Raw genomic sequence first — 18,330 nt, 5'->3', positions numbered from 1 at the left:
AAAAATGAAAAGTCCATTATTTTTATTAAAATTCCTTCATTTGTAGATCCAAAATACACTTACAACTCTTATAAATACATTGCAAAAATATTTTCTGATTTTTTCAACTTATGTATAATCCCTTTTCAATACCATCACCAAAAATCTGGTCTTGGCAACAATTCAATAATCATCGATTTGGTAGCAATGGAAAAACAGACTCCTCTCATGTACTAATCATGTACTCCTTCCTCTGTTGCTCCATCATGTTCTCCAAATACAAACATTTTTCCTTGAGTGCCTTATGGTCATTTGTAAGTTCAGCCAGCAGTTCGTCTTTTCTTGCTAGTGATACTCGCACCCTGTAAGTATTAATCTTTTTTTTATCGAAATGTGATTTAAGTTGGAATATGATCTGGATTGCTAAGCACATCTAATGGTGGATTTATACAGCCTTCCTAGGAGGTAAGACAAAAATTCGCATTATTGGTAGATGCCTATTAGATTATTGGTTCGTTAGTTCTAAGGGAGGCTGCGACAAATACACTGATCAAAAATTGCAGTGAATATTCTGGAGAAAACGTACTTTTTGCACTTGAATCAGATTTTAAAGTACTATAAAGAGCTAGAAGGAGGCCCCATCTGATATAAAATCTCACGGTTTTTGTAATGGAAAAAACCTTTTTATGTCTCTACCAGATAGAATCTTCATTTTATTATTTTATATACAATATGTTGTCGCTCTAAAGCACTCTTGCTTACTGTTGCTATTTCGGGATTGTTAACCGTTCATAGACACAGGGTGAGTCTTATATTTTAAAAGTAGATTCTTCACTTTTTCCTGTACCATTTTGTCCGATTCAGCCTGATATAAAGTTATATTTTGAGTTTTCATAATGAGCTGTGCCAACCATGGAAAAACAAAATTACCTTCAGAACAATTAGCTCAATCTGTGACACCACACATCTGTGGATCTTTGAAACAGAGTTGTATTCAGTCTAAGTACCAAAATTTTCAATTTTTGAGATGGTTTTTGATTTTTGAATACCAAATCAACTAAAAACGGCGCATTATACGGGAAAATATGAAGAATACTGCGATATCTTCAATAATTCAAATAAATGAAAAACTACTGCCTAGATCAGTTCCATGCAACAAACAATAACTCATTAAAGGTATCACTGTGAAGTGTGAGGTCAAAAAAGTAAACCAGAGTTACGCAATAAATTAAAAGAAATTGTGAAAATCGAAAAATTGGAGTATCGAGCCATCACCAATTACCTGTATTTAAAAGGGATAAGAGGTAAGCAGATTTACAAAGATATGCTTAAAACTCTTGGTGATCAATGTGAAAAATTGGACAGCAAACTTCAAATGAGGTAAATTTTCCATTGAAGAGACCGATCGGGAAGGCCAGTTTCTGTGTCAGTCCTCGAAAATATAAGTAGATGCAGTTCATGACATGATTTTACCAGACCTTCGAATTGGGCTAAAACAGATAACTGAAGGACTGAATATTTCATACGAACGCGTTCATCATATAGTTCACGTCAATTTGGACATGAGGAAAATTGCTGCAGAGTGGATCCCCAAATGTTTGAATGTTAACCAGAAGCGTGCAAGGGTAGAAGCATCGCGTTCGATCTGTGCTCGATTTGAAAACGATATAGACTTCTTAACACGAATTGTTACTATGGATGAGACTTGGGTACATTTCTACGATCCAGAAACAAAGCAACAAACGATGGAATGGCGACATTCTGGTTCTCCAAGACCTAAGAAGTTTCGTATCCAAAAATCTGCTGGAAAAGTTCTTGCTTCAGTTTTTTGGGATTGCTATGGAGTAATTATGACTGATTTTTTGGATGATGGTTGAACAATAACCGGAGATTACTATTCGACATAACTGACCACTCTACGGGAAAAAATTGAAGAGAAAAGACGCGGAAAGTTATACAAAGGTGTTTTGTTCTTGCAGGACAACGCCCCTGCACATAAATCTCATGTTGCCATGCAATTGATTCGTGATTTAGGGTTTTGTTCTGGTAATTACTAGAACACACCCCCCTTATTCACCAGATTTGGCTCCATCCGACTATCATCTCTTTCTTCAACTGAAAAAAGTTTAAAAGGTCGTAAATTTTCTTCCAACGAGGAGGTAATACAAGCTGTGGAGGTCTGGTTTGCAGAGCAAGAAAACATTTTTTTATGAAAGGTCTAAAGACGTTGCAGGTTCGCTGTAATAAATGTATTCTATTGAGAGGAGAATACGTTGAGTAATAAAATATAATCACATTAAAATTTTGTTTGGTTCTATGGTAGGCTGAGAATTTTTCAATATATCCTCGTATATTCCGAAATTCAATTCATTCGATGAAAACGTTCGTGAAATACAACTAAAAATAACATTTTTTTATGGTTTTTCAACAGCCTGTATCTTTTAAACCGAGCCGATTCGGAAAAAAAAGTAGAGGAAAAAAGTGGGCGTAAATTATCCTTAGAACATAAATACATGGAATGGAAATTGACGTGCTATGAATGTATTTGTTGTGGTACCAACATTCGATGCTTCTCTGTCTAGCGCGACACTACGGCAGTGGCGTAAAATAAATAAATTTATATAGCTCCTACCTTTTTTTACGGAAAATTGACGTGACAATGATGTCAGATTCAACTATCTCAATTGTGATTGGCGACACTAAGCAACTATCTCACTCCAGTCTTTGGACAACAACAAATGTTTATTTTCCATTCCTTGTATCTATGTTCCAAGAAATTATCCACTTTTTTGAGTAGTGTTTTTTCCACATTTGTACTTTCTTCAAGAGAAACTGTCAGTTTGCGACCCTTCTTAATTAAGAACCAACAAGTATGGACCCACCCCAACATCCCAACGGTTATCCCTATCGATCGTTATTCCAAACCGCAGATATTAAAATCCGAATTATCGTAATCGAAGCGGAAAACTTCCAGGGCGAGAATACGCCGGCATCTTAATCACATTCAAATCTGGAACCCTCTCATCTCCCGATAAGGTCGGACGGCGATAGCCGAACCTCCCCCTCACAGCCCCCCTGAAAAAAAAAACTAATTGCTTCGCCGGTACGCGGGGAAGCGTCGCCGCTTCCGATACCGCTTCGGCGGTTCATACGGGGCGAATCTTACCTGGAATAGAGCTGCTCCACTTGCTTATCTGCCGAGCTCCGCAGCTCATCCGCCTCCCTTTCGAGGGCGCGCAACCTATCTTCGTACTCCTTCCGGATCTCCTCCCTCGTTTCCTCCCGTTCCGACGCCAACTTGCTGCGCTTCTGCGGGGCGAAAGCGGAAGTCAGTGAGGTCGAAGGGGTTGGGTATAGGGGGCGCGCGCGGAAGCAATTCGCCGGGGCAGATGGCGATGGCAGTTATTAAAATCCAACTCGGCGTGAAACGGTCGGCAATTTATGCTGGGCCACGCGGGTAAGAAAGTTTCGTAAGGCGATAAGTCATTTCTGGCCTTGTTATTCTATCGATGGAGAAAAAGCTCAATGAAATCCATTCTACGCACTGTAGTTGGGGAGCCGACGATGCTAAATCGGGATTTACTCGAGCGTCGTGGCGACCTAGTGGATTTTGAAGATTAGGTAGATGGTAGAAAGAAAAAAAGGTTCTTTGATGTATGCACTTTCAGCGGTGGGGAAAGCGTCTGCAGGGTCTCAAAGATTAAAAAAAAATCGTCAGGTGTATATACATGAGCGTGTCAGATTAAGACGCTGTATATGCCCTACGTGTCTCTGATAATTAATTCATGCTTACCTAACAGTTTGCGCGGTGGGACTGGCCGTACTGAAGAGTTGAAAATGGTAAAATTTCCAGCGTGTCAGATTTTTGGAGGATAAGTTAATTGGGCCCAATGGAAGCTACTTTTCAAGTTACTAACAATTTGGACGTGACGCAAGGTCACAGCGGTCCTTTGAAAATGTAAAAAAAATCGTTACCTGTACATACTCGAGCGTGTCAGATTTTCATACAGATGGTTAAACTCGGTGTTGTACACGTGTTGACCCGTTAATCTGGCACTAATCAGGGGGGATTTCCTTAATCTGACACTTTGAAGATGATAAAAATGCTTTTTTTCCGAATATTTCCTTGCCTGTACCTCTAATCGTTTTTGTACTCATTATGAATGTTGTAGATAATAAAATTCTACACTTTTGTCTAAAGCAATTTTACTTACTCTCAACCGTTTCCGAGTCAGAGGGCGATAATGGCGAGGAGCTTAGCCACACATGCGAAAGGGCAAAGTCAATGTAGAATCCCAGTCTAATCTACATTCATCCAATTGTCAAAATAACAAGGTATTTCTATGATGACAATTTCGAAATTAGTCTCTGATTGAACCTTAGAATGTACTATTTTCCAACGAGTGAATTTTCGCTTCAGCATGTATCGCTAAACACCTTGCCTTAATCGCCATATATCTCAAAAACTTTTGAAAGTACAAAAAATTGCTCGGGACAAAATTTGTAGAAAATGTTATGCTCTACCACTTTTATAATGAATGCGAAAAAGATTTGAAGCCCATGGGAGGAGATAATTCAAAAAAACTGTCTTTTGTGACCTTTATGGCCAATTTTTATTGTTTCGGCTTGCTAAAACTGTCGGATTATATTTTGTTCGTTATTCTTGAATCATTAGCTTCAAAATAAGAAAAAACGCCACCGTACTCGAGAATGTACACGTGACACAATTTTTTTTGCAACTTTGGCGCCCTCCCACACATGTTCGACACGCTTTAATTGTCAGATTAATAGAATATATACTTTTCAACATATAATTAACCAGAAATATCTTAATCTGACACGCTCGAGTATGTACAATTATCGTTTTTTTTTTTTACTATTCTGACAAGATGTCCCAGACAATTCCCCCTATATACAGGTCTAATTTTTTGTAGAGATACTCTTCAGGGTCCAGGGTATGTCCCCTTAATCCTTATATTAATCTGACACGCTCGAGTAAATCCCGAATTTCCCTCTTCGGCTCCCCAACTACTACAAATGGACAAATGGTGAACTCTCGTCTACAACGAAGTTCGAATGCACCTTGCCTAACCATCCGAACGCTTTCCAACGGTTTGATGGTGTCGGCCAGCGTTCGGTCGAGACGCGGTACATCAAAAGGATGTTAGTTTTTGTGTGGATGAGACTGGAATGTTTTTAAGACGATGATAATCATTTTTCATCGCCGAAATGATCACCGAACTGCCTTATACTGGCAAAGGAAAGCATGCCTAAGTACCCTAACCTAAGATCCACCTTTATACAGCGATGGAGTATCTGCTACGTTTTCACTGCACGCCTCTGTACTAACCCATAAATGCATAGATCCGTATTCAAATTAAATAAAAAGCATCAAAAAAGTTACCTTTGCCCGTCAAATTACACACAAAGCATCGTCGGAAGCACGAAGAGTGATTCAATTACATTTCGCTTTATGCTCGGCCGTGTACTACACTCAGGCGTCGGTCATACGTGATCACGCTGTGCGTTTTTTTTTTTTTTTCAGCGACCGATATATTATAGTGTTGCCTAACTCATCTTTCCCACTCACCAATTTCTCTTCCGTCAGCTGCTGCTCGAGCTGTTTGACCGTGTTTCTGAGGGTGAGAATCACTTCTTCGTACTCCAACAGCTTGGACCTGGATTCGCAATACTTGGTCTGGGCATCCTTCTCCAGCATCTCCAGATCCCTGATCTCCATCTCGTATTTTTCCTTCAGCCTCCTGAGGTTACGGAAGTTGGTGTGAATGAAAGGAAGAGAAAACTCTTAGAAATATATGGCAGGGATGCTGCAGATATTTGCTATGTAGATTTCGAAAATGTCAATCATCATTCACCAAATAGATCATCCAGACATTCAACTCCACCAAAATTACTTCAACAATCGTTTATATTCTAAACAGTTCAAACAGTTATGGTACCAAGTTCCAATGGAAAGCAAAAAGGAAATTAAACTGGATGAATACAGATAATCCTAAGAGACATTTCACTGCAGACTCGTGGCAGTTGTCATATTAGACCTAAGAATTCCTCAGACAATGGTTCGATTTGCTATCCCGTCCTAAATCTGGGAAGGTAGGAACTTTATCGAAAAACAGCAACAGGAGGGTGAGATTGGACTGAATTTGGAGCCATGAAACTTTGAAATCATACAATTGATTTTGGATAGAAAACAAACATTGAAAGTCTGGCACCAGATACGTAGCCTTCAGGTGCTCTTCTTTTGGCCTTCAGGTGCTCAAGCTGGATGAGAGGGGACTAGTCAGGAAGGTCAATGAAAGTCCTGGCCAATAGTGAAGCTGCCATAAGATCTCTCGTCACAAGTGCCTGTTGATCACCCTTTCTCAACTAGGAGGATGCAACAGACTGCAACTCACCTGTATACCTAGAAACTTCTAGAGTCGACCAGCTCACATAAGACACTATAGACTCGCCCAAACCTACACAAACTTAGCATCGTCAACGACACCCGCTGTAAGCTTTGTCTGGTGTAGGACGGAACAGGGAACGGGACTGACATGTCAGACCGACAAGCCTAAAAAACAGTAACACCTTACTTGATCCTGTTCTCGGTGGTCTGCTCCATCTGCGACCTAGCCTTGTTGGACTCGTTCTCCAATTTCTCGATCACCAACTCGATCTCCCTGTCCCTCTCCCTCTTGCACTCCCTACGGATCGCCGTCTCTTTCTCCATCAACAGGGCCGACTGCTGTTTCCTGAAGGAATTCTTCCAGTTCTCCATCTCCATGGCGGCGGTCTCCTTGACTATCTTCATCTCGTTCGCGTGCCTCCTGATAGCAGCCTGAGAATTACGATCAAGTGAAGACGAATTAACGCGCCGGGGGTCGGTTTCTCACCTGGAGCTTCTCATCGAATTCTTCCTGGGCCTGCTTGATGGCCCTCTCCTTCTCCGCTGCTGCCTGGGCCTCACGCTCTTCGCATTCCGCCATCCGGTTCGAATGGTCGGCGAGTAGGCGACGCCGCTGGTCCTGGTAGTTGCGTTCCTCCGATTCCACCATCTTTTCATACCTGGTAACGAATAGAAAAGAAGGAAGGGTCACGGTGTTAGGTGTTTACGCTCTAAGTGACGGTGAGACAGTACATGAAAAGGACATCTTCTTCGAACAACTGCACCACGAGATAGGAAAAATTGGAACATCCAGGGAACTTATCATATTAGGTGACTTCAATGGCAGGGTAGGAAGAAGGAAAGGGGACCGTGTGGTTGGAGAATTTGGTGAGTCAGTAGGAAACGATAATGGTAAAAGATTAATATCTGTATGTCAACAGAACCATCTGAAAATCTTGAACGGTTTTTTCCAACACCGCGACATCCATAAGTTCACATGGACTCAAAAGACCAAGAATCTAAAAAGTATCATAGACTATGTGGTGACAAGACAAAACTCCAGATTGAAGTATGAGGACGTGAGAGTGAACAGAGGCATCTCCTGTGGAAGTGATCACTACTTTTTGAAGACCAGGATAACTGCGACGTTCGATAAGAAACCGAACAAATCTACCTCAAATATAGATAATGGTGAAGGTTATGAAAAGATACCGCATATCCGATACAAATTGGAAGGATTCGATCACGATAGTATTAGACTCCTATATAAACAGCGACTAGACACGAAACTAAACACCAAAAACTTCGACAGTATTGAAGAAGAATACAACCACATAAAATCTTGCTTACACTCAGCGGCATCGGAAGCATTGGGCACTCAAAATAAACAGGACAAACGAAAGAAACCATACTGGTGGGATGACGAAATAGAAGGTGAGATAGATATGAAAAGACGAGAATACCAAAAATACCTTAATTCAGGGAGTGCTAGTGATAGACAATCATACAAAACGGCTCAGAGAAAGGTAAGAAACATGATCGCACAAAAAAAGAATGAAAAATGGGAAAATACATGCCTCAGGCTGAATTCGTATCTGGGTGGAAAAAGGAGTACAGAAAGCTGGAGACTACTGAAGAAAATGAGGAGCGACACCAATAAAGATATAATTTCACCTATAACACCTAAAGAATGGAATCAGCACTTCGCAGATATGCTCAAAGAAGATCGAGCAGCCTTCACAACTACAGAGTACGCAGATGTGAATATAACAACTGAAGGAACTCCCATAACAATAGATATAAAAGAGATTATAAATGTAAGTCGAGCATTGAAAAATGGTAGATCCCCTGGACCTGGTAACATCCCTGCTGAACTGATAAAGTGTGGATCAGACAAGCTGTTTGAGAGGCTTAGAAATCTCTTTCGAAGATGTATAAATGAGTCAAAGGTGCCTACTGAGTGGAAAACATCTTATATAACAACAATTCACAAAAAAGGGGACAAGAGTAGATGTGATTATTATCGGGGTATCTCCGTCTCGAATACCTTGAGCAGGGTCCATGGAAAAATCCTTAAAAAGCGGATAGAGGAAGAATATGGTGAAATGGAAGCTGAAGAACAGGCCGGTTTCAGAGTGGGAAGATCAACGATTGACCATCTCTTCACGGTCACCCAGTTTATTGAGAAGAAACTATCGTTCAACCAAGAAATACATTTGCTCTTTGTCGACCTCAAAAAAGCATATGATAGTGTCCCTTTGACCAAACTTTGGGAGACCTTACAAGAAAGTAACATCAACGTGGAGATAATCAAAGCTGTCAAGTCACTGTATGAGAATTACGGAGCGAAAGTTAAAGTTGGAAATAGACTCACTACGGGGTTCAGAGTGACCAAAGGATTGAAGCAGGGATGTTGTTTGTCCCCTTCACTTTTCAAGATATACTTGGAACGAGCTCTGAAAGGTTGGAAGAACAAATGTCGCAACATGGGTGTCCCATTGGATGAGAAGACGACACTTTACACTCTTTCGTTTGCGGATGATCAGATTGTAATAGCACAAGACGTCGAAGACTTGAACTACATGACGCGCAAACTAATAGAGGAGTACGCCAAATGGGGGCTAGAAGTCAACATCCAGAAGACCCAATACATGTGCATCGGCGGAAGTCAGGAGAACTCTGACCCAAATTTAGCCCTGTCAAGCTCTCAGTTTATAAAGCACTGCAATGCGTACAAGTACCTGGGACTGAGGATATCGAAAGATGGATCTCTCGATGGGGCAATACGGGAGAGAAATACTCTTGGAAGGAGGGCGATTTCGATGCTCAATAGTGTTTTATGGGATAAAAATATATCCAAGGAGAACAAAACAAGGATATACAACACAATAGTGAAGAGCGTGATAACATACAGCTCAGAAGTATGGTCGATAAAAGCAAATACTGAAAAAATGCTCATGGCAACAGAGATGGACTTCTGGCGGAGATCAGCTGGAAAATCAAGAATGGAGAGAGTACGGAACGACAGAATAAGAGAAATAATGGGTGTCAAAGGTAACATCGTAGATGACATCAGAACAAAACAACTGATATGGTTCGGGCATGTACAGAGGATGCCCGACAGTAGAATTCCGAAGAAAATCTTCAAATGGACCCCACAAGGACGAAGAAGAAGGGGAAGAACTAGGAGAAGTTGGAGGGAAGGAGTCGATAAGGAAATGAGAGATACAGGGATCGGAGAAGAACTATGGAGAAACCGGACCGAGTGGCGATTAGAAATCGGAAGACGGCGAAGAACGTTTTAACCCGATATATATAAATACGAATAGAAAATAGAATAGCACCACTCGAATGAAGATTTTCGAGTGACACATACCTGAGCCTCATCACATCTCGTTCATGTGCCAAAGCCTTCTCTCTATCGTCTATCAACTGCTCCCTCAGGTTCTCGGAGTGCTCCTGAAGCTTCCTGGCCGCCCTCAGCTCAAGCTCCTCGATTTCACGCTTATGAACCATCCTCAGATTCGACAATTCCTCCTGATGCCTCTTCTCCATCCTCTCGACCTCTGGTTCGATGCTCTTCACCGCCATCTCCTAAACAACGATCTTCAGAACTGGACGACAAATGGTTAGTATTTACCTTGATTTTTTGCGTCCTCCCCTCAATCCACCTTTCCCGTCTCAACTTTTCGCTGGCGGCCTGCATATCCTTCATCTTCTGCATCTCCACCTGGTGCCTGTGCTCGACGGCTCGCATGTTAGACACGTACTTCTCCTCCATGTTATGCATCTCCTCGACCAGCTCCTCGCATTTCCTGGCCAACGTCTTCTTCTCCTCCATCAGCTGGTCGATGAACTTCTGATGTCTTCTGGCGATCCTCTCAGTTTCCTCCTTCTGTTCCTTCAGCTTCTGGCGGAGGTTGGCCTCGGCCTGTTTGGTCTGGTTGAGCAGTTTTTCCCGGAGGGATGAGAGTTCGTTCTGAAGCAGGCCGATGCAGGACGTTTTGTCCTTTACTCTGAGCGAAAGGTCGATCACGAAGGACGATAGCTCTTCGGAGGAGTGAGTGACGAGATCCTCAACTCTGGAAGGTTTGTAAAGCTCTTTGTTTTCAACTGTCATCAAATTCAATGTCTACATCAAATAGAGCATGATCTAGAAATCGAAAAGGCAGTGCAAATGGAAGAGACATTGTTTAACAACGTTCTTTTTATTTCTACTTTTTCACACCGGAAGTCACCCCTGTGTATCTTCTACGCCAATGGAGCTGACGTATCTATCACGATCCGGCCAATTTAACTCCGTATTCGTCTGTAAACTTTTCCGAATAACCCACACACCGCTTCAGGAACTTCATCATAAAACTAATTCGTTCGATTTGTAGCAGCTCAGACTTCAATTTATTGATGACCTCTTCAGAGTTTAGTGGCGTCGGGCTAGATCGCAAGTTTCGCCGGATTGAATGCAGGAACGGTCTGCTCCTAAACTATAGAGAAGAATTTTCCACGATAGGAAAGTTTTTCCAGATCTACAATAAATGGAACTCGTGATTTGCTCTAAATTTCGAAAGAGTTTCATATGAAATTTATGTTTTTGAGTAGAAGATATAAAAGACTTTTCAATCTTGAGGAACAAGATGTTCCAAAGCACATACTCTTCAAATATCTTCCAATATCTGACAAAAGGACATTCCAACTTCTTTCACTCCAACGATTTTGCAACCTCAAAGTCCGTAGAAACCGTTCATGCGAGAAACGCGAAAATGATAAGTTAAAATTCGCTTTGAGACCGGCGACCGACCAGCAATTAGCCTGAAATCGACGTGGGGTCCTGTGGAAAACCCCAGAAATTCTCCCAGCGGGGCAGCAAAATCCTCTACCGGCTACGTGTCTAAATTAAAACATCCCAAAACTCACTTCGGTATGGTGTCGAATAGTCCGGACGATTCCAGGACCAATTTCGAGGCCGTTTGTGCGCGTTCCTTGGCAACTTCCAGGGTCTCGTTGCATTTTTTGTCCACCTCATCTAGGTAGGAGAGGAGGTCCCTGAAAAGAATGCGAATATCCAGTTATCGAGTTGACGTGAGATTCTTGAATTTCGTCTTCCGATACGGTATCCAAAAAAAAAATAAAAAAAAAATAGGGTGTAGGATGGAGGATAATTATATTGGATAGGACTGAGCTGGAAATGGAAGTTTCTAGCTTTCAATACAGATCGAGGGGCCAAGAGTTAACTATGGTGAAGTAATCGGTGATCGTTACTGTAATATGCGGTCTCAAACACTGTCATTTCCAAATGGGGGGAGACTGAAGACGCTGAACACAATGGAGCATGAAGATTCATAATTTGGATGACGAAGTTACTATATGACCCATTGGAGATATTTGGCTCTTCAGGAAGAGTCATAGTTTCGATAAAAAAGGAACCATGACACGCTCAGAGGATTTGGCATCATTCAAATCGTCATAGTTTCGATTTAAAAGTGCCTATGACCGATTTGAGGGATTTGGCTGCCCGCAAAGTAATTTGTCTCCTCACGAAGAGCATTAAGCTTCACACAAAGAGTCAAAAAGCAACTATGACCCATTTGAGAGATTCAGCTTCCACAAAGAGTCTTAGTTAGGCTGACCGAATGCGAAGTTGAGCGAAACTGAGCGTATACAATGCTAAATGACAAGCTACGTCACTCGATTCGTAGCTTGTCACTTATATGAGCATTGTAAACGCTCAACTTCGCATTCGGTCATAGCCAGTAACTGACATATTTGAGGAAATGGGCTCCTCACCGATCTTTAATTCTACAATATTTCCCGGGTTTCGGCACCAATAATTGATTCGCGAAAGGTTTGCGAACAATTTCTGATGATTATTTATCGCGAATATATGTTTTGTATCAACTGGACTCAAACCTCACGGCAAAACCATTTTCGATTTTGAAACGGTCATAGCTGACCGTCCTAGTGCAATAAGTTTCGTAAATCGTTTGGACAAAAAGTCATCCACGTGGTTTACTGATGGATCAAAATCAGAAAGGGGCACCGGCATTAGCGTATATAGACCTAAACTGAGGATCTCCGAAGCCCTGGGAAGTGAACCCTCTATTTTACAGACCGAGACACTGACTGTTTACGCATGCGCTCAAGAGTGTCTTGAAATGAACCTCAAAGGTGTGCATATCACCACGGACAGCCAGACCACGCTGAGGTCCCTGGAATCACACTGCCAGAGATCTCTGTTGACATGGGAGTGCCGTAATACCATAAAGTAATCTGGCCAGAGACGACAAAGTGACTCTACTATGGGTACCAGGGCACTGTGGTGTTGAAGAAAACGAGAAAGCCGATGAACTTACAAAAAAAACATCAAGGTTAATACGTGCTGGACCGGAGCCTTTCTGTGGGCTTGGAAGTACCAATGCAAGGCAGCGGTCCAACAATGGGAGTTAAACAACAGATTAACCCTCTGGAGAAACACCTCCGGTCTTACTCAGTCAAAGAAATTCGTGATGATTTCACCGGCCTACACCAGAAAACTGCTAAAGCTGTTACTAGCTGAGCTTCAGGTGATGATGGGACTGCTGTAGGCTCTGTAGATCAGAAGCAGAAGCAGCTGAACACATGGTATGCAAGTTTCCAGAGCTGGCGGGCCTAAGAACCACTCATATGGGGAAACCGGTCCTGAATACTCACGAGGTAACGTCTGAGGCCCCTAAGGATGTTATGTTGTCAGTTTTATCAACACCATTGATGACCTTGGGTTCGTATGAATGAGTAGGATAGAGAACAAAAGATCTACATGGTCGCAGTTCCCGAAAGGCTAATGGTGCTACAACGAGCCTGGTTCAAATAATAATTATAATATTGTGAACAGGTGAGAATACAATTCACTTCAATTCACTCAAATGGGCTGAAGAAGAAACCTATGCGAATCATCACTGGTCTGATAGCAGAAAGGGGTTCCGAAAGAGAGGGAAAGAGGGAATTCCTTCTGTACAATTTTCGTGGCTATCACTGGTTGATGGATAAACACAAGGCACTCCACTCAACATCAGTCTGGTTTACTGATATATCAGAGGATTACTTTGCTTTATAAAAACCTTTCGAGGCGAACGACGATGAAAAAATTATTGTTTTGTGATTGACCGCAGGGTGTCGTCAGCAATCGGGACAAAAAACGCCTAGCAAATGCGAGTTAGGCAACCCAACATTCGCGACTTAACATAGTCATAGTTACGGTTAAAAAGCATCTAGGTATCACACATTTGAGGCATTTAGCTTCACAAAAAGAGCCATAATAAGGAGGAGAAACTGGTTATGAAATATTCGAGGGATGGTAATTATGAAAAAATTATAACTACACGATTCGCTCGATGAAATAAGGATATTTGTAGTACCCCAACCAAGCGCTGCATGAGCTACCAACCTGTAACTTCCTATTCCTCTCATTGACTCACAATGGTGCCTTCCTTCCGCGCTCTGACTCCTACCGATCCTTGACACATCTCCGGATTCTGACTGATGACGTTCATGATGTTGACATCGTGGAGTTCTCGCACTCCTCTGTTCTCTGGAGCAATCCATGGAACTGGACCGTCCAGAATCGTCTCCTTGGCATTGGACGCCAGGACTTTTCGTCGGCGAGTCGATTTTTTCGTCCTTTTTCCTAAACGCCAAATTTTTTTCGTCCTCGTTCAGGATCAGAGAGTTCGACAGCTCGCTGGTCACGATCTTCTTCATCGTTTTTATGTTTTGTTCTGTAGAAAGGAAGAAATTTGAGAGAACGTCAACTTCGAGCTTGTGGCCGAATGTTGAGCACAATTAGGAGCTGAAAATTTTGCTAAACGAACTGCTTCCACTGGAAACATTGCAGATTGGCTGTTTTATGTGTGGCTGTACTTATACTTACGAGATGTTTTATCCTGATTTTCCAGAGCTTCGATGATGGTTTCGATATCATCGTAATTTTCCTGCTTCATATCTTCAGAGGGCGCAGCACAAGAAATCTTCAAGTTCTTATCGAGTACCTCCGTAGTCGCCTTCAGATCATCCACGCAATCTGTAAGGAAAAAATTCAACATAGACGAAACCTCGAGGAAAATACTCAAACTGACCTATCAGTTCGGAAAACTCCAGCCTATTTTTCCTGACGTGTTCGGCATCTTTCCCGATCCAAGTTTCCACGTTATCTTCCATCGCTTGTACATCGTGCTCTGGCGAATTTAGAGCGTTCACCTTCTTTCCTGTAAATTTCGATTTGATCGTGATCTTCTCTTTCTCGTTTTTCTCCTCGGAACATTTCCTGCTGCTGGGATTTTTCGTGGTTCGATTTTTTTTCGATATTGGCGATCTGGATTCGGGCCTCTTCCTGTGCGTACGAGTCTTGTCGTCGGTGTCTCTTTTATGAACCGAGGAAGATGATGGTGACGAGACAACCGATGGAGTGTCCTTATGTACTGGAGGTTTTTGTTCCTCGACATCGTCGAGTTTGAAGAGGTCGTCGATGTCGATTTCAGACAACAAAGGTAGATCGTTGAGGTTCTCATCTTTCCCCGAAGACTTGCACTGTTTTCGCACTTCTTGCAGATATTTATCCGTCTCGGATTCTTTCAAATGGACGTTATCCATGTCGATTTCCTCGAGCCAGTCGTTCAAGGAACTCTCGATATCATAATTGGGGTCATTTTTAATGTCGGTGTGTTTTGTTGGGCTCCTAGTTTTCTCGCAATGTTCTGCAACATGTATGGACACATTTGGGATGAGTTGAGTTAAATAGTTCTAAACTATCACTTGGTCGTGGTATTTTTACCTGATTCATTCCTATTTGCAAACTCTTCCGTTTCCCCAGCATCACCAAGTCGTTGGTGATCATCCATTTCCTCTGGAATTACCTCGCATATAGGCCTCTCTGCCACTTCCCTCATGGTCTGAATACTGGCCCCAGCTTCAAGATTATATTTTATTGCGAAATAATCGTAAATTGGATCGCTGTTGATCTTTTCCACATCGCTACTTGCATGAGAAGGGCATTGTTTTCTGGGTAAGGGAGGTTTAGTAGTCAAACCTGGCGTCATGATATATTTATCATCTGGAAGATCTTTACTGGGTATAGACGCATCCTTTTCATTATATTGTATTGGTGGATTTTCATTCGTGGTTTCATCGATCTGATTCAGACATTCTCCTAGATCTAGTAGACTATCGTTTGGTTTATCGATGTCTGCTATATTTTGCTTCGTTTCCTTGTTCTTCATTCCTTTCAAGTCTTCGTCTTTTTGTGATTTATATCTGGTGGAACTATCTTCAGGTTTACTTATGTCTGTTCTTTCGGAATCGCTCGTTACCAACGTGGGTATGGAGTGTTCCGACAGAGTTTTTCCCTTCATTTCGAGAGAATTCTCTATTTCGAGACTTCTCCATTCATCGATATCTTCCTGCATGAGCTCCTTGAAGAGGTTCGATGAAGGCAGTTGAAAATCTACTGGAACTTGAGTTTTGCGATGAGATGGTTCGAAAAATTCCTTGCGGAGAAAGTGGTAATGGTAAACAAAAGTGTTTCATGAGATATTGATCTGAGATCTGATGAATTTTCGACCCAATAGGACTGAAATCAACTAAGGACTTCAAAGGTTTTATCACAAGTCTAACTATTTCATTAGTTCAAAGCTGCTCCCTTAAACTTTCGAACTTTCGAAAACCTTAATCGATAGAAATAAACTAATTTATTACAAAAACTTGTAGTCAAAGTGTGGAAATCTCATTTCTGAAGTAGATCACTTTTGAGTCTGAAGAAGTTAATAATGATAGGACTGTGAACCACATAAATGTATCTAGACATATATATCACACTAAAAAATTCAAATAATCTAGGCAGGAATTTATAGTTTCTTTTATTGCTGCATGCACGAAAAAGTTTCTTCAGGAGTATAGTTGAGATCATGTTGAATTTATGAAAAATGAATAGAAATATGAGTTAGAATCAAACTCACCATAAATACTTTCAAAACTGCCATCTGTTAAAGTTTCCTTAGATTTTCCAGATATTAATGGATTATTAGCCATCACAAAATCTGCTGAAAATGGCCTTCGATCATTCCTTACAGAGACATTCTCATCCTTTGGAAGGAAAAAATGAATGTTGATACGAAAAAACCGATACAAAGTACGTAAATGTTTAATCTCTGAATTCAGAAAAAAAGTTTTTTGAAAGTCAAGTTTTGTAGGGGAGAGTTCCTTTGAACTGGACAGCCCATGAACCGGACGCTACAGTTTTCTTCTACACTCGATAACAATTTAGCATCCCTTACGTAAATCCCATTTTCGCAACATCGATCGAGATCTCTTGTAAAATGGCTGACCCTGTGGCTCTCGCCTTGTTGCGAAAATGGGATTTACGTAAAGGATGCCGAATCACCATCGAGTGTTTTAAAAAACTGTAGCGTCCGGTTCATGGGCCGTCCAATTCAAAGGAACTCTCCCCTACATCGAGCTTAAAAATAATTAATGACGTAAAAATGAAAAAGTGTCCTCTCTGGAGTACAAAATCAAGGAAAATATACTTGTAAGTAGCCAATTTCAGTTGAGGAATATTGCTCAACTTTTTTACAATATATAAAAATTTAAATAATCGATATTCTTCTTGCATTTGGCAATTTTGTCTGAACTCATTTTCTAGAATTCACTTTTTAAGGGTTTTTCCAGAACTCACCTGCGAATTTCCTCCAGAACATAAACGAGGAAAAGCTGACGAGGGCCTTGAAGAAAATTTCGAAAAGTAAAACTTCTTGGAAATGGAAGAATGTGAACTGCTAGGGGGCCTTTCGCTGAGCTTTATCTACGAATCATCGAAACGTCAAACGTGACAAAACTTTCAGTTTTTCGCACTCGATTATCTTTATTGGCACTTACCGACCCTCCCATCAATTTGAAATCGCTCAAGTTTTCACTTCCCCTACTAGACATATCTATATGAAGAACTGAAAATCCAATTGTAGCTTTCATTCATATTATATTCATATGGAGACTAATACGTTTTTATAAGATCTTTCAAAGACATACTATAGTTTATCAAAAAAAGTTTCATATGGCGGGTTTGTTTGTATTTCTGGCGTGACAGAAAGGGTTTGTTTGTTAAGTTATTAGTTGAGTTACCAAGGAGACAAAAGCACCATTACCTCTTGAAGGAATAAGCTTCCTTTGGAGATGCAAGTGTTCTATATTAATGTGTGGGGCAAACGTTTCGAACTGAGAATTAAGTGGCTATCTTCAGGAGTAAATAAATAAGTTATGTGTGTATATTTGAGTAAATATTCCTAAACGTTCATCCGATGATTAAAAATTCAGTGTATTTCCTAAAATTGCATAAATGAATACATTATAAACAAATATATTTTGCATCCATTTTGAGCAGTAGACTTTTCAGGTCATGAAGACCTTTTGTTAATTTGAATTGATAATAACTTCTCAATGGAGCACAAGAAGGTTAACCTTTCGGTCAAAATCAACGAAGGCTTATGTTTTCCAATAATATATTTGGCATGCAAACAATACTTTTCATGCATGCTCATTAGAAGTATGGCAGATATGAAGATATGAATGAACACACATATAACGAATATTTACGTATTCAGACTAAAAAGAACGATAAATCCAATTTTTTAAGGAATTTTTTTTATTGCTCATACATATTAGCATACGATTGAAACACCCTTCATAGACTCGAAACATGCTTTCTGAAAGGCCTCAAACGCTTCTTTGTTGTCCACTTAGTTGATCTTCAATTGATGGAAACAAGAAGACACAATTGGCGACCAAGTTGGGACTGTAAGGCGGATAAGTGATGACTCATCAATTCGGTTTTCTTTGCCTACAAATTTTCGCTTATTGTCAACAAGCCCTTGTGTTTTTCTGGAAAATATAATTACAAATTCCATTTTTGGCTGGATGTAATTTGTAACTTCTTGTTAACA

General features: G+C 40.9%; 1 protein-coding gene across 1 annotated transcript; it reads right to left on the bottom strand.

The window, feature by feature from the left end:
• Positions 1 to 25: 25 nt before the first annotated feature.
• LOC123317606 (centrosomal protein of 131 kDa) lies at positions 26 to 17,479 on the bottom strand. Its single transcript, XM_044904209.1, has 15 exons — positions 17,270 to 17,479; positions 17,070 to 17,195; positions 16,351 to 16,477; positions 15,171 to 15,848; positions 14,476 to 15,093; positions 14,271 to 14,420; positions 13,788 to 14,118; positions 11,282 to 11,410; positions 10,008 to 10,449; positions 9,744 to 9,961; positions 6,876 to 7,047; positions 6,576 to 6,820; positions 5,570 to 5,741; positions 3,146 to 3,288; positions 26 to 341 (listed from the first exon to the last, which is right to left on the bottom strand). The coding sequence occupies exons 1-15, from the start codon at positions 17,360 to 17,362 to the stop codon at positions 206 to 208; spliced, it is 3,780 nt and encodes a 1,259-aa protein (XP_044760144.1). The 5' UTR covers positions 17,363 to 17,479; the 3' UTR covers positions 26 to 205.
• Between the last annotated feature and the right edge of the window lie 851 nt (positions 17,480 to 18,330).

The sequence above is a fragment of the Coccinella septempunctata genome, chromosome 7, assembly GCF_907165205.1.
Source record: "Coccinella septempunctata chromosome 7, icCocSept1.1, whole genome shotgun sequence".
Lineage (NCBI taxonomy): Eukaryota > Metazoa > Arthropoda > Insecta > Coleoptera > Coccinellidae > Coccinella > Coccinella septempunctata.
The sequence above is the reverse complement of the archived record's forward strand: the minus strand, read 5'-3'. Positions and strand labels throughout refer to the sequence as shown.

Coding starts and splice junctions, on each gene's coding strand:
- LOC123317606 (XM_044904209.1), bottom strand. CDS start 17,362: ATGAAAGCTACAATTGGATTTTCAGTTCTTCATATAGATATGTCTAGT. Junction 11,411..13,787: donor AGAGGAATAGGAAGTTACAG/GTTGGTAGCTCA, acceptor CATTCTTTTCAG/GGACCTCCTCTCCTACCTAG. Junction 6,821..6,875: donor AATTCGATGAGAAGCTCCAG/GTGAGAAACCGA, acceptor CGTAATTCTCAG/GCTGCTATCAGGAGGCACGC.